This window comes from Trematomus bernacchii, unplaced genomic scaffold (assembly GCF_902827165.1).
Source record: "Trematomus bernacchii unplaced genomic scaffold, fTreBer1.1, whole genome shotgun sequence".
Taxonomy (NCBI): Eukaryota; Metazoa; Chordata; class Actinopteri; order Perciformes; family Nototheniidae; genus Trematomus; species Trematomus bernacchii.
In genome coordinates, this window is record NW_022987648.1 from 4,020,035 (window position 1) to 4,033,272 (window position 13,238).

At 41.2% G+C, this 13,238-nt stretch overlaps 1 protein-coding gene across 1 annotated transcript; it reads left to right on the top strand.

Moving 5' to 3' along the window:
- Positions 1–1,589: 1,589 nt before the first annotated feature.
- Positions 1,590–12,585, top strand: LOC117485851. Its single transcript, XM_034134558.1, has 5 exons — positions 1,590–1,643; positions 2,613–4,457; positions 10,283–10,357; positions 10,459–10,611; positions 12,400–12,585. The coding sequence occupies exons 1-5, from the start codon at positions 1,590–1,592 to the stop codon at positions 12,583–12,585; spliced, it is 2,313 nt and encodes a 770-aa protein (XP_033990449.1).
- Positions 12,586–13,238: the final 653 nt, after the last annotated feature.

The window sequence follows — 13,238 nt, forward strand, 5'->3', positions numbered from 1 at the left end:
TTTGTACTTTTACTTAAAGGGGACCTATCATGCAAAATGCACTTTTGTACGTCTTTTATACATGAATATGTGTCCCCGGTGTTCCAGGGAACTCACCAAGTGTCAGAAAACACAACCCTCTCTATTTTCCTCCATACCCAAATCTCTAAAAAAGGGGCTGCAACGGATCTGATAAAAACTGATCCAGATTTGAACACTGTCCTGACGTCAGGACAGTGGTGCTACGGCTATTGGGCCAACTCCACCAATCAGGAGGAGACAGCCACGGCCATTGCCGTTAGAAAGTGCTGGAGACGCTGTAGTACATATGCCAGGCCAGTAGATGGTGCTGTTCTCACTGAATCTGCCCAGAGCTAGAAATGGTCAAATTGAGCAAAATGAGGCATGGCTAAAATGCATGATCTGTTTGGTATTTTGAAAAAAAAAAAGTATAAATATGTCTTATATAGGTATGGTCCTACACTATATTATTCAAATATAGCATGATAGGTCCACTTTAAGTAAGAAGTATTTGAAATGCAGGACTTGTAACAGAGTATTTTTACACTGTAGTATTGCTACTTTTACTTTATTAAGATACATTACATTACATTACATGTCATTACATGTCACTTGTTAGACGCTTTTATCCAAAGCGACTTACATACTCAATACTGTGGGCAATCCCCACAGGAGCAATTTGGGGTGAAGTGTCTCAGGGACACAACGACATGCTGATTGCAGTGGGGTTTGAACCTGTGACCCCCTGATCCGAACACAAACGCACAACCCACTGCACCACAGGCCTCCATAGATACCTAATTACTTCATACAACATTGCATGTATAAGCATGTCTAAATAAATCCAGCTGTCCCACAGTTTGACTCTTTTCTCCCCACATGGTGGCAGTGCAGACTTGTGAAAGATATGAAATGTTAAATATCATCTCCACCACCTTGTGCCAGTCCTCCCTCTCTGCTCCATCTGGGTTTTATGACCTGATGTGATTCATAGTATGTTCGCCAGACAAATTAATTCCCAGATATCCAATTACAGCTCTCATATTCTCCCTGTCCTTTTGCAGTGGAGTCTTTTATTCTCACACGCCACATGGCGACGCTTGCGCCTTTTTAATTCATCACCCATTTAAGAGAATATAGATTTCATATGAATCAAGTGCTTTATTTAACGAGTAAAATTAAATATGCAATTGATTTATACTCTCCGTGTCTGTCCTTCCTTCTGGTCCCTTTATTGCGTGTGTGTCTTGTGCATCGTTAAATGAGCGTTACACATGTGTTCGGCTGTTAATTAAATAGCTCAGACTGAAAATGGGAATAAAAGAAAGAGCAGTGTGCTCCTAAGATTACTTAGCTAATTAAAGGCTGGTAGCTGCATTACTTTAACGTTTCATTATTAGACAGGAATCATCACCTCTGACAGTCATTAATACGGCTTTTAGCACAACAGAACCCTGGGTAAAACCTTTAAAATCTTTAAAAGCACACCTCCCCGGGTTTTAAGAGGCACTTCTGTGGGAAACAAGACAGTGAGGGATGTATGGCAGCAGAAGGGACAGATAAATGATGGAAGGAGCAAAAAGGGTGACATGGGTGGGGGACTGAGTGGTGGTGGGGGTGGGGGGGCGGCCATGGGTGCTCCCGTGATTCCATCTCCCCATCCTTCACCATGAGCTCAGAAGATCAAATGCCAGACCAATCAATCGTCCTCAAAGCAGACATCTATAGTGCAGCCCATGATGGCATTTACCTCCCGAGGGAGCATATCAATAAAATAAAAAAAGATATCATACAAAATTGATCGTCCCCAAACACACCCACACCGTCAGGCCGGCCATCACCATCAGCGTTTGTTCCCTGGCTCCCCATTGGCTGTCTGTCCCTGTCCCCTGTCTGTCTGTTTCAATTATTTCATAGAGCTTGATTGATGTACAACAGACATGTTTACAGGGTTACAAGGCAGCATAGCAGCCACTGAAGCCCCCTACCCACCGGACAAAAACCCACCCACCCACTAACATCAGGCTTTTGTCTCCAGTGTGAAAAGTGACAATCTGCATTCTTTCCCGGGACAAAAGCCTCTGCATCGGCCTCGGTATTTATCAGCTCCAGCTCCGATCAGCAGGGATGAAACACAACACAAGGGTTGACATGTTACTTTGGGATTTGGACATTTTTAATATAATTTATTAATATACAAAACATATATTTGATATGATCACCAGACTCCATTAACACAAAGTAATTTTACCTCACTCATCTCGTTAAACGCAATACATTCAAAATCAGTGTTGGAAAGTAAGTGAGTACTGTACCTAAGTACACATTTGAGGTACTTTATCAGAGTATTTTCATTTTATATTACTTTATTCTTCTACTGTATTACATTTTGGAAGCCATATTTTACTTTTTACTGCACTAAATGTATTTTCTATTTATTTACTTACTTCATAAACTCAGATATTTGACACACAATACTTAGGAACTACACTAAAAAAACTATAAATTAATCCATCCAAAATTATATTTAAATAAATGGCTAAAGGATATGGCGTTCCACTAAACTTGAAGAATCTTGTTTAACTTGGCATATTACTCTCAATGAATATAAGAAAGCACTGCGTAAAGCGAGAGCAGCTTACTACTCTTCATTAATAGACGAGAATAAGAATAATGCAAGATTTCTTTTTAGCACTGTAGCCAGGCTGACAGAGAGCCACAGCTCTATTGAGCCTTCTATTCCCATAGCACTCAGTAGTAATGATTTTATGTGCTTTTTTAATGATACAATTGTTACTCTTAGAAACAAAATTAATGACCTCTTGCCTTTGACCAGTATATTGTTATCAACAGCTCCCGGAAACGTAAGTTCTAATATTACACTAGATAGTAAATTAGAATGCTTTTCAGCCATAAACCTTGAACACTTGAATTCAATGATTCTTTCTTCTAAACCATCAACGTGTATCTTAGACCCGATTCCAACTAAGCTGTTAAAGGAGGTTTTTCCATTAGTTAGCACTTCTTTATTAAATATTATGAATATGTCTTTATTATCAGGCTATGTTCCACAATCATTCAAAGTAGCAGTGATAAAACCGCTTCTTAAAAAGCACAACCTCGATCCAAAGGTTTTAGCCAACTATAGACCTATTTCTAATCTTCCGTTCCTCTCAAAGATTCTTGAGAAAGCAGTCGCAAAACAGTTGTGTGATTACTTAAAAAACAATGATTTATTTGAAGATTTTCAGTCTGGCTTTAGAACACATCATAGCACAGAGACAGCTCTGGTTAAAGTCACAAATGACCTTCTAATAGCCTCAGACAAAGGACTTGTCTCTATTCTTGTCTTGCTCGATCTCAGTGCTGCATTTGATACTATCGACCATGACATCCTATTGCAAAGACTAGAGAACTTAGTTGGCATAAAGGGAACTGCTTTAGGCTGGTTTAGGTCCTATCTATCTGAACGCTCTCAGTTTGTATGTGTCAACGATGAATCTTCCATGCAGACCAAAGTTAGCCATGGAGTGCCACAGGGCTCAGTGCTTGGACCTATTTTGTTCACATTATATATGCTTCCGTTAGGCAATATTATAAGGAATCATTCTGTACATTTTCATTGTTATGCGGATGATACTCAACTATATTTATCAATCAAGCCTGATGAAATTAATCATCTAAATAAAATTCAAGACTCCCTCAAAGACTTAAAAACATGGATGACTTTAAACTTTTTGATGTTAAACACGGCCAAAACTGAAGTTATTGTACTCGGCCCAAATAATCTACGAAACAAATTATCTAAAGATTTACTAACTATGGATGGCATTCATTTGGCCTCCAGTGAGACTGTAAGGAATCTTGGTGTTATATTTGATCAGGATTTATCCTTTAACGCCCACATAAAATCAATTTCAAGGACCGCCTACTTCCATCTACGTGACATTGCAAAAATCAGGCATATCTTGCCTCAAAACGATGCAGAGAAACTAGTCCATGCATTTGTTACTTCAAGGCTGGATTATTGTAACTCTTTATTATCAGGGTGTACCAAGAAGTCAGTTAAGTCGCTTCAGCTGATTCAAAATGCTGCAGCACGTGTACTAACTAGAGTTCGGAAAAGGGACCACATTACTCCTGTTCTGGCTGCCTTACACTGGCTCCCTATAGAACACAGGATAGAATTTAAAATTCTTCTCCTCGCCTACAAAGCCCTTAATGGGCAGGCGCCATCTTACCTTAAAGAACTCATTATACCCTACTGTCCTACTAGGGCATTGCGTTCCAAGAATGCAGGGTTGTTGGTTGTTCCTAGAGTCTCTAAAAGTGCAATGGGAGCCAGAGCCTTTTCTTATCGAGCTCCACTTTTGTGGAATCAGCTTCCAGTTTGTGTTCGGGCAGCAGACACCCTATCCGTTTTTAAGAGGGCGCTTAAGACCTTCCTTTTTGATAAAGCTTATAGTTAGGGCTGATTAGATTCAGCCCCTAGTTTTGCTGCTATAGGCTTGGACTGTCGGGGGACACCTTACTTCTTCCTTCTCTCTGTCTGTACCTGTGTACTCTCATGTTCCCAATAACCCAGCTTCCCCAAATTTCTTTTTGGTGTCTATCTACGCCGGGATCCTGAGTCGTGGCTGATCCTGTTGCTGTGGTCCTGAGTCCTGGATCCTGAGCACTGGATCTTGAGTCATGGCTGTGCCTACTGCTGTGGTCCTGGATCATAAGTCCTGGATGGATATCCTCGTGGATTCATCTTATTATAGACACATGCATTTCCAAACATTTGGTCTACCTATGTTGTAAATGTATTATCTTTTCAATTTACACATGGCATCTATTGCACGTCTGTCCGTCCTGGGAAAGGGATCCCTCCTCTGTTGCTCTCCCTGAAGTTTCTCCCATTTTCCCCTTTAAACTGTGGGTTTTCTCCGGAAGTTTTTCCTTGTACGATGTGAGGGTCTAAGGACAGAGGGTGTCGTATTGTCATACTGATATTCTGTACAAACTGTGAAGCCCACTGAGACAAATGTAACATTTGTGATACTGGGCTATATAAATAAACATTGATTGATTGATTAAGTAACTCAAACAATGAGTGACAGAAAATGTGTTAGAATTAAGACAATGTGTGTTAAAAAATATTTACAGTTCAAGCTATGTGAATATTTGCTGCTTTTGCTTTAAAATAGTTTTTTTCCGCAATGGGCAGTTTTACTCCAAAGTACATTTTCCTAATCATGTTTATTAACTTTAATTTAAGTACCATTCTCAAAGCAGTACTTTTACATGAAATGTAGTATTTTAAGGTGTGGTTTTTAGTAATTTCACTCGAGTAAAGAATTTGAATACTTTTCCACCACTGTTCAAACTGAACAGAAACAAGATATGTTCAAAGTCATTAAAAGTGTCTTTGTTTTACCTCTGTTCCAACAAGCACCAACTACTCTACTGGCAATTACCTAAATAAATGACTATTATGTGCTAATGTTGGTAGAAAAATAGGTGTTTTTTTTTACATTGTAGCTCAAGGGAAAGAGTCCAGCTGCACTGCTGACCATCCACCCACACACACCCACACACACACCCACACACACACTGATGGCGCATTAATCTGACACTGATTTATCACACAGTTTGACCTTAGTGACCCTTTCAAGCCCAGAGAACCGTTCATTTGCATGTTAACCAGCGAGGACTGCCCCCCCCCGGCACCCCCCCGGCCTCCATACCTCCCACCGCGCTGTGACAGGGGCAACAATGGGACGTGCGCCTGCAGAATACCAAAGTCTAATACTTACGCTTTTGTTTGTCCAGGAGGATGAAGTACAGAGAAGTGTATCAAGTCGAGAGGTCAAACCATCAATACGCCTCGTACAAACACACAGCTGTCAGACACACTCGCCTCAGGGGCAGAAAGACAAGTAGAGATTAACACGGCTGTATTTGTTCTGGGAGCCCATCTGGCCAGACGCCCTCCTTCCACCGCGCTCTGTGTGGAGAGGTGGAGAACCTGCTTATGGAAGAAAAGGCTGTTTCCTTGAATGATGCTGGAGCTCTCCTCCTGCAGCGTTTCCCTCTCTGTGTCTCTGTTAGGTGAATACAACTATCAGAGAAACAGCTGATTGGGGGCAAAGACCCCGTTCCAAAGGAGGCAATTCACACATAATATTGTAAAATCCTGCACAACATTTTGCACATTTCTGCTTCCACACTACCTATTTTTAAATCTGCACAGCTCTCCACTTGAATATAGTATTTGTCATATTTTATTATATTTGACTGTACTCAGTCACTCACAAAATTATATTTTGTGTAAATATGGTCATTATTTTTAATTGTCACAATAGTCTTCGAATAGTTTTTTAAAATAGCTTTTATAATCGTGGTATTTTTGCATGTATTCTTCTTTCTGTGTCTCTGTATGCACCATTTATGCCAAAGCAAATTCCTCTTATGTGTAAAACGACTTGGTAATAGGTTAGTTGAACAAAATAATATTAAGTTTAGATAAAAAATATTAGCTTCAACTTAATATTATTGCTTTCACCTTACCTAATACAGTTATGTGTATTTTGTTAGCATAACACATTTCATTAGTCAACATTGAAGTTGTTTCAGTGTATGAGAGGGGCACATTTAATGTAGGACAAAAGAGACAAAGACATGTTCAACATTTAACATTGTTAGTTTTATATAAAGTCATAGCGCACAAAACCAAAAGGACCAAGAGCTCAATCATTGGTGGGGTTTTTGTTTGGTAATATAATTTGTCTGTTATGTTATTAAATGACATTATGAAAAACAAAAGGCTTTCCAGTTCACTTCGGCTAATTACTCTGTATTGTCATTATAAACTCCTCTTTTAAGGGGGGCCAAACGGGGGTCAAAACTCATTGTTACAGGTACACTGGCCACCACTGCACCCCCCAGAAGCACCCATGCACAGCACATCAATAACATTCCCCAAATATGTGCTAAGACGGAAAAGGTTGAGCTGTTCACTGTACTGACTCTGCAACATTTAATAAGAATCGCCATAAACTATCAATCAAAAGAGCTGCAGTGTTCTATTTCAGATCATAGCGGGCTGTGTCTTTCCTTGTTCTTCTGTGAGTCTCTCTAAGCATCTCCCATGAATACAGCATCAATATTTTTGCCAGGTGGTGTTTGGAGGATATTAGAGCACAAGCACTGAGCGCTCAGGGATATCGATTTAGCTTTAGCATCCAAGAACCGTGGCTCTGCTGGCATCGATACCTCCAGGAGAGGAGGTGAATGAGGAGGAGTGACCTTGAGCCAGGAAGCAATCCTGACAAATAAAGAGCCGGGAAGGAAATGCAGAGAAACTAAACACGGAAGAAGTCAGAGTGCAGCGACCAGGGGGGGGGGGGCAAACTGTGAGGTCAACAAAAACACAATGAGGGGCTCAACACACATCAAGAGTTTGGGGTATTTGATATTTAAAGCTATTTATTTTTTGTTCCTATTGGTATGGATTTAGAAGCAGTATTCCATTTTCGATGAGAAAAACACATGAATATCTGGAATTATAGCTGTAGAGATACCTGTGAATCATATGCAGAGAAGATGGAACCAGCATCCTCGGGGTTGCAGGCGGATCACAGAGAACCCAGCGCGAACAACTCCCACCTCTCAGCAGGGCACCCAGCAGAAGAGAAAAATATGTTAATCTCCTTCAAGTGTAAAAGAAAGTGCCACACAAACACAGCAACACATATGCCAGTCTACAGTGGAAACTTCAGATGTAGCACAGGATCATTATTTTACATTTTGTATGCGGCTACCGTTTTTCATGAACATTTGCGTGCAGAAACCTCATTGGAAACAACCCCAAAATGAAAAAGGCTAAGTTTGCGAAGTTTTTGATGAAAACGTGACTGGGAAGAGTTACTGTACGGAACGTTATTATTGTTCTGTACCTGTGAAACAATTCCTCCATAGCAAGTACACTGTAGCCCTATTTGAATGAAGCCACTTTGTTGGCACAGAAACATTTAACAACATCAAGCATGGCACTGGGTTGAGCAATAAAAACATGTAAAAATTAGACTTTTGGCAACTTCTGTAATTTCTCCAATTAGTTCGGAACTTTTTTATAACGGAAAGTTAAATATCTACTACACTGATAACTTTGAAGAGTTATACAATTCTTCCTCCCACTGAACAGTGTCAAATGGGCCTTCAGACTCAAAGCAGCTTCATGGATTATAATCCAGTACCTGCAGCTGCATGCTACGTGGATTTATAATGAATTTTAGCAGCGACCAGCAGCTCCAGAGATCACTGTCAGTCGGTCAGTCCTCAAAAAGATTCCCCAGCTCTTTGGTAGCGTCAGGAGGCTGAAATTAGACATGGAGGTTAGGTACACACTTGATTTCAGTGAGTGTGTGTGTGTCTGTGCATTTGTGTTCATGTCAATTGGCAAACAGGAGTAGTTGCAGTGGGAGTGGCCAATAAGAAAAAGGCATATTACTTTTTAACAGATATTCAAACCAGGGACAAAATAATGAAGCGATGGTCATAGACTCTTCTGAGGAATCATTGATCAACTCAGAGTGATTGGCAGGGTCACGATGTGCAGCCGTCTTCAGGAGGTTTTGGATTCCATCCGACCCCCTGCAGTAAAACATGTTGGTGTATCCCTGGACCAGAAACGTAACCCCAAGCATGGCACCTCTTGCCTCTTGTTTTGGGTGAATGCTGTATATGTAAAAGCGCTTTGAGTTGTAGAGCCTGGATGAAGCGATATGTATACAGTAATTTATATATGATATAACCGTTTTTTGGCTGAGCTGGCTGGTTTGTACAGAGTTGTCCGACCTTGTGTATAGCTGTTCTAAAAACGGCCTCACTGAAGGCAGGGTGAACAGCGGGCGTGAAGGGGTGAGAAAATCAAACCTTTCAGAGTGAGTCACCATCATAACTTTCTTTCTTTGTTAATAATTGTATTCTTAAATTCCTGCCACATTGTAGCTTATCGTCTTGTTTCATTTTGTTGAAGCTAACACAGGTCGAGGGGAAATGTATCTGACTGATGTTTACACGCTTCAACAATAAATCACACCTGAAACAACAAGCGCACACATGATCTTTCTCTTCCTGGGTCATATAAAAATGCATACGAAACCAATTAAAAACCGCGGGACACTGTAGCCTCTCTGTTGCTGCAAAACACAACGCTGGAGAAGATAGCTTTGCCTCTGCACTGATGGGCCTGACTGCATGAAATCTTGATCTGGTTTATTCATCTGATGAATTCATCCATGTGGAAATGAGGAGTGAAAGCAGCACAGTGGTAACCCCTCAGCTGCTTATCAACAGGTTGTAACAGTGGTGGACAAAGTGTTAAGATTCTTGATTACAAGTACTAATAGCAAATCTTCACATTTGAGAAGCTGGAACTGTGAAATATTTTTGAAACAAAAACTTTAAATAACATTGCTGCCACTTTATTTTCTGTTAACCCTCACACAGTTTTAGTTACTTACATAATTATAATGTTGGATGGTTCAATCAATACCAAATAATAATATGTCAAGTTATTGATCTGAATTTATAGATTAACTAGTAAACAAATCTGTTAAACAAATGCAGTAAAACGTACCAAATTGGCCTCCAAAGTGTAGTAGAGTAGAAGTATGGGGAGGCGTGTGGTGCAGTGGGTTGAGTGTCGGTGTTCGGATCAGGGGAGCACAGGTTCAAACCCCACTGCAGTCAGCATGTCGTTGTGTCCCTGAGACACTTCACCCCAAATTGCTCCTGTGGGGATTGTCCACAGTATTGAGTATGTAAGTCGCTTTGGATAAAAGCGTCTAACAAGTGACATGTAATGTAATGTAAAAGTATAAAGTAGCATCTTGTTTCAGGAGTTAGACCGCTCCCTTTACCTAATTAAGACCATTACACTGCCAGCACCTCACTCTCTCCTCTGTACAGGTTATTTCTCTGGTACGCACAAACACGCACGCACACACACACACACACACACACACACACACACACACACACACACAAACATAGACAAACACAAACACACACACACCTACACACACACACACACACACACACATCTGCACAAACACACACACACACAAACACAAACACACACAAACATAGGCGGACACACACACACACACACACACACACAAACACACACAGACACACACACAATCCTCCATGCGGCTCGTTGCGTCTACCGTCTTTCTCTCTTTCATTCCACAGAGATGATTTATTTTGTTTCTCCCCTCTCCTCCTCCAGTCCTCAGCGCCCCCGGGGTCAGCGCTGAGCTCCATCACTCTGTCTGGATTCTTAATCCCCACACTGGAGACGCCCGTGCCAATACAGGAGAATAACAGATTAAAAAACACAGCCCGAGCTCCAAGTATCTCCCCTTTCTCTCCCTCTGTCTCTGCCTCCCTCTGTCCTCGCTGTAGATAAGTGGAGAAATAAACTTGGGGAAGCTAAGCCGGAGTGGAGAGGCGAGTCATGGAGCCAGGGATGACAGAGAAGCTTCCAGTGCCAAGTTAATGAAGGTGATGCAGCAAAGCAAGGCCCTCTGCAGAGTTATAACACCGGAGCCTTGGGAGGTGACACCACCGCAGGCGGGGGGGTTCCACTCGGCTGCAATTGTCTAAGGAAGATGGTTGACCCCAGACACAAATATAAGTAGCAGAACATTAAAAATAATGAAACCTGAGGCTCCATTTTCACATAAGCACAAAGAATGGCTCTTTCACCTATAGGAGGTCACTGCTGAATGGAGGGAGGACGGGGTAATAATGGAGACAGAAAGATCAAGGGCTTTTATTATAAAGAATCTATAAATAAGAACAGTGAAAGAAAAAGAAACTGGCAAGAAAGGGTTAGAATCTAGAGGTCAAATTCACAAAAACTCGGCATGCCTTTCCACTGATCCGAGACCAGTTCCGCTATGATGTCATGCTGGTGTTTGCATGACTTCACAACCAAACAGTGACCTTAGAGCAGAATCTTTGACAAAGCTGATCAGACTCCTGTCCCTGTTGTGTGAGAGCTGGGTGGAGGGGGGGTGAGATAATGGCTGTGTCAGTTTCACACTGCTCTCCTCATAAAGGCGGATCCAGGAGGAGGCTGAGAGGGAGGGAAGTGCACGTGCATGGACCTGTGCACGAGGGACAGTGCATGCAGGCTGCATAAACTTGAGCATGTGTCTGATTTACATTTAGCCCAATCCATTGCCCAAATGTCATTTATTGACCATGAGACTCCGAATTGAGTTGCATCGTTTTTCTTTAGCACACAAAAGTTTAAAAGCAAGCATTGTTATTTTAGAGTATCAATTTGAAAGAAGAGGCTCAGATTAGCTTCCACCCAGTGTAAGTTGCACATCATTTTGAGCTCTGTGTTGGGTGTTTCTGGGCAAAATGCACTTTGAGTTATTCTTGTACTTGGGACTTTTCATCAAGGAACAAGACTTTTTACACATCTGGTCCTTTAAAGCAGTAGAATTGTGAAATCATGTGAGATGTGTAATGTTGGATACTCTGTAAACAGGGGCTCCTATCATTTTGCTACTTTATTATTTGATATAAGCCACCTGTTTTCTAGAAAATGACCTTATTATACAACTAAACTGAATTCTTAATTAAGTTTCCAGGTAAATATAGTTGCTCCGGTATTACATATGCAGTTTTAATCATGTGGAAAACATAGTAAGTTAAAACAACAAAGCAAGACCACAACAAAATTACTTGGTTTGATTTAGAAAAAGGTTCATGGTGTTTGGGTTCAAATGACAATGTTCATTGCATAATTCAAGCAATGGAAAACACATCAATCCAAATCTGTCAACATTAACTTTCAGAGTCAAACAGGACTTGAGATAGAACTGTACAAACATAATCCTGGGCAAAATACATTTCCCTAAAAACACCATTTATAAGGCAGTTTTGTTGTATAGTAACTTGATTTATTCGTAAAAACCAGGGGGAATACTGTCATATAATTCACTGTTCCCTTACCTTCTCATGGCATCCAAGCATCGAGTTTTCCCTTTTTTTTAATGAATAAATGTTAACACAGAATGGTTATGTTTTCAAGAGGACATTTGCACGACTTGTTTGCTGCAACAGTTAATATATAATATATATTAATATTTGTATATTGGCTTTATATTGTACTTAATGATGTCCCGGATGGCTTCTCCCTCAGGATAAATCAAAACACTTGTCTGTGATGTTACAATTGAAAAATGTAGGTATTGGTATGATACTATACTATAGAAAGACAGAAAGAGAGGGGTGAGGAGGGCGTGTGGTGTCCTCTAAATCACCATCACCCTTTCTCGTCCTCCCTCCATCTCTGTCCCACTCGCTCTGTGTCCCCTGGCCCTACAGAGAGTCTCCGGCCCTGACAACGCCCCCCCCCCCATGGTTTCACTGCGGCCAGTACACATGCTGTTGGCTCTTTGTGACTCGCTGGACTCTGACAGCACAGCCTGCACTCACAATGTGTTTATTGGACACGGCTACCCCCGCCCCCCGCCCCGCCCCGCCCCCAAGCTGGAGGGTGAGGTCCTGTGAGTGGCTGCAGGGGGACGATCCATGGTCTGTGTTTGGACAGTGAGTTAAACAGAGCAAGGAGAGTCTCTCTGCAGGGGGGGGGGGGGGGGGATTAGGATGAGAGGTGAGTTAAGAGAGGGAGGTGAGGGAAGTGAGGGAAGGTAAACAGAACAAGATGGACGCCTCATTCAGGTTCCAGTAAAATATTAGCTTTCATTAGTTCATCACTCCGGATGATATTTGAGCCAACGTCTAAATACAGGAAGTGCATGGTTCTGTAATATTTGTCGTTCTTCCATGAGAAAATCCACATTCTGGTGATGAATACCCTAATGTTAATATTATTATTATTAAACTATCAAGGCACATACTTACCTGCAGTTAAAACAAGAACACATGGTGACTCTTCATGGTCTCATATTGGCTTTTTTGCTTTTTATTTTGTCTTCTGGGTTCACATGAGGCCATATGATATGCGGCTAGCAAAGTACCCTCATGTTCTTCTGTCACAAAAATACTACACTGCACGTGCAGACAAAACAACCAGAATGTAACTTTAGCTAGCTATAGCTTGAAGTGTACATAGCGTTGGCCTTAATTTTGAGCTGCTATGAGACAACCTATACAAAAATGTTACATTCATAGACTTTGAAAAAAAAGTTGTCTCTCTGGAT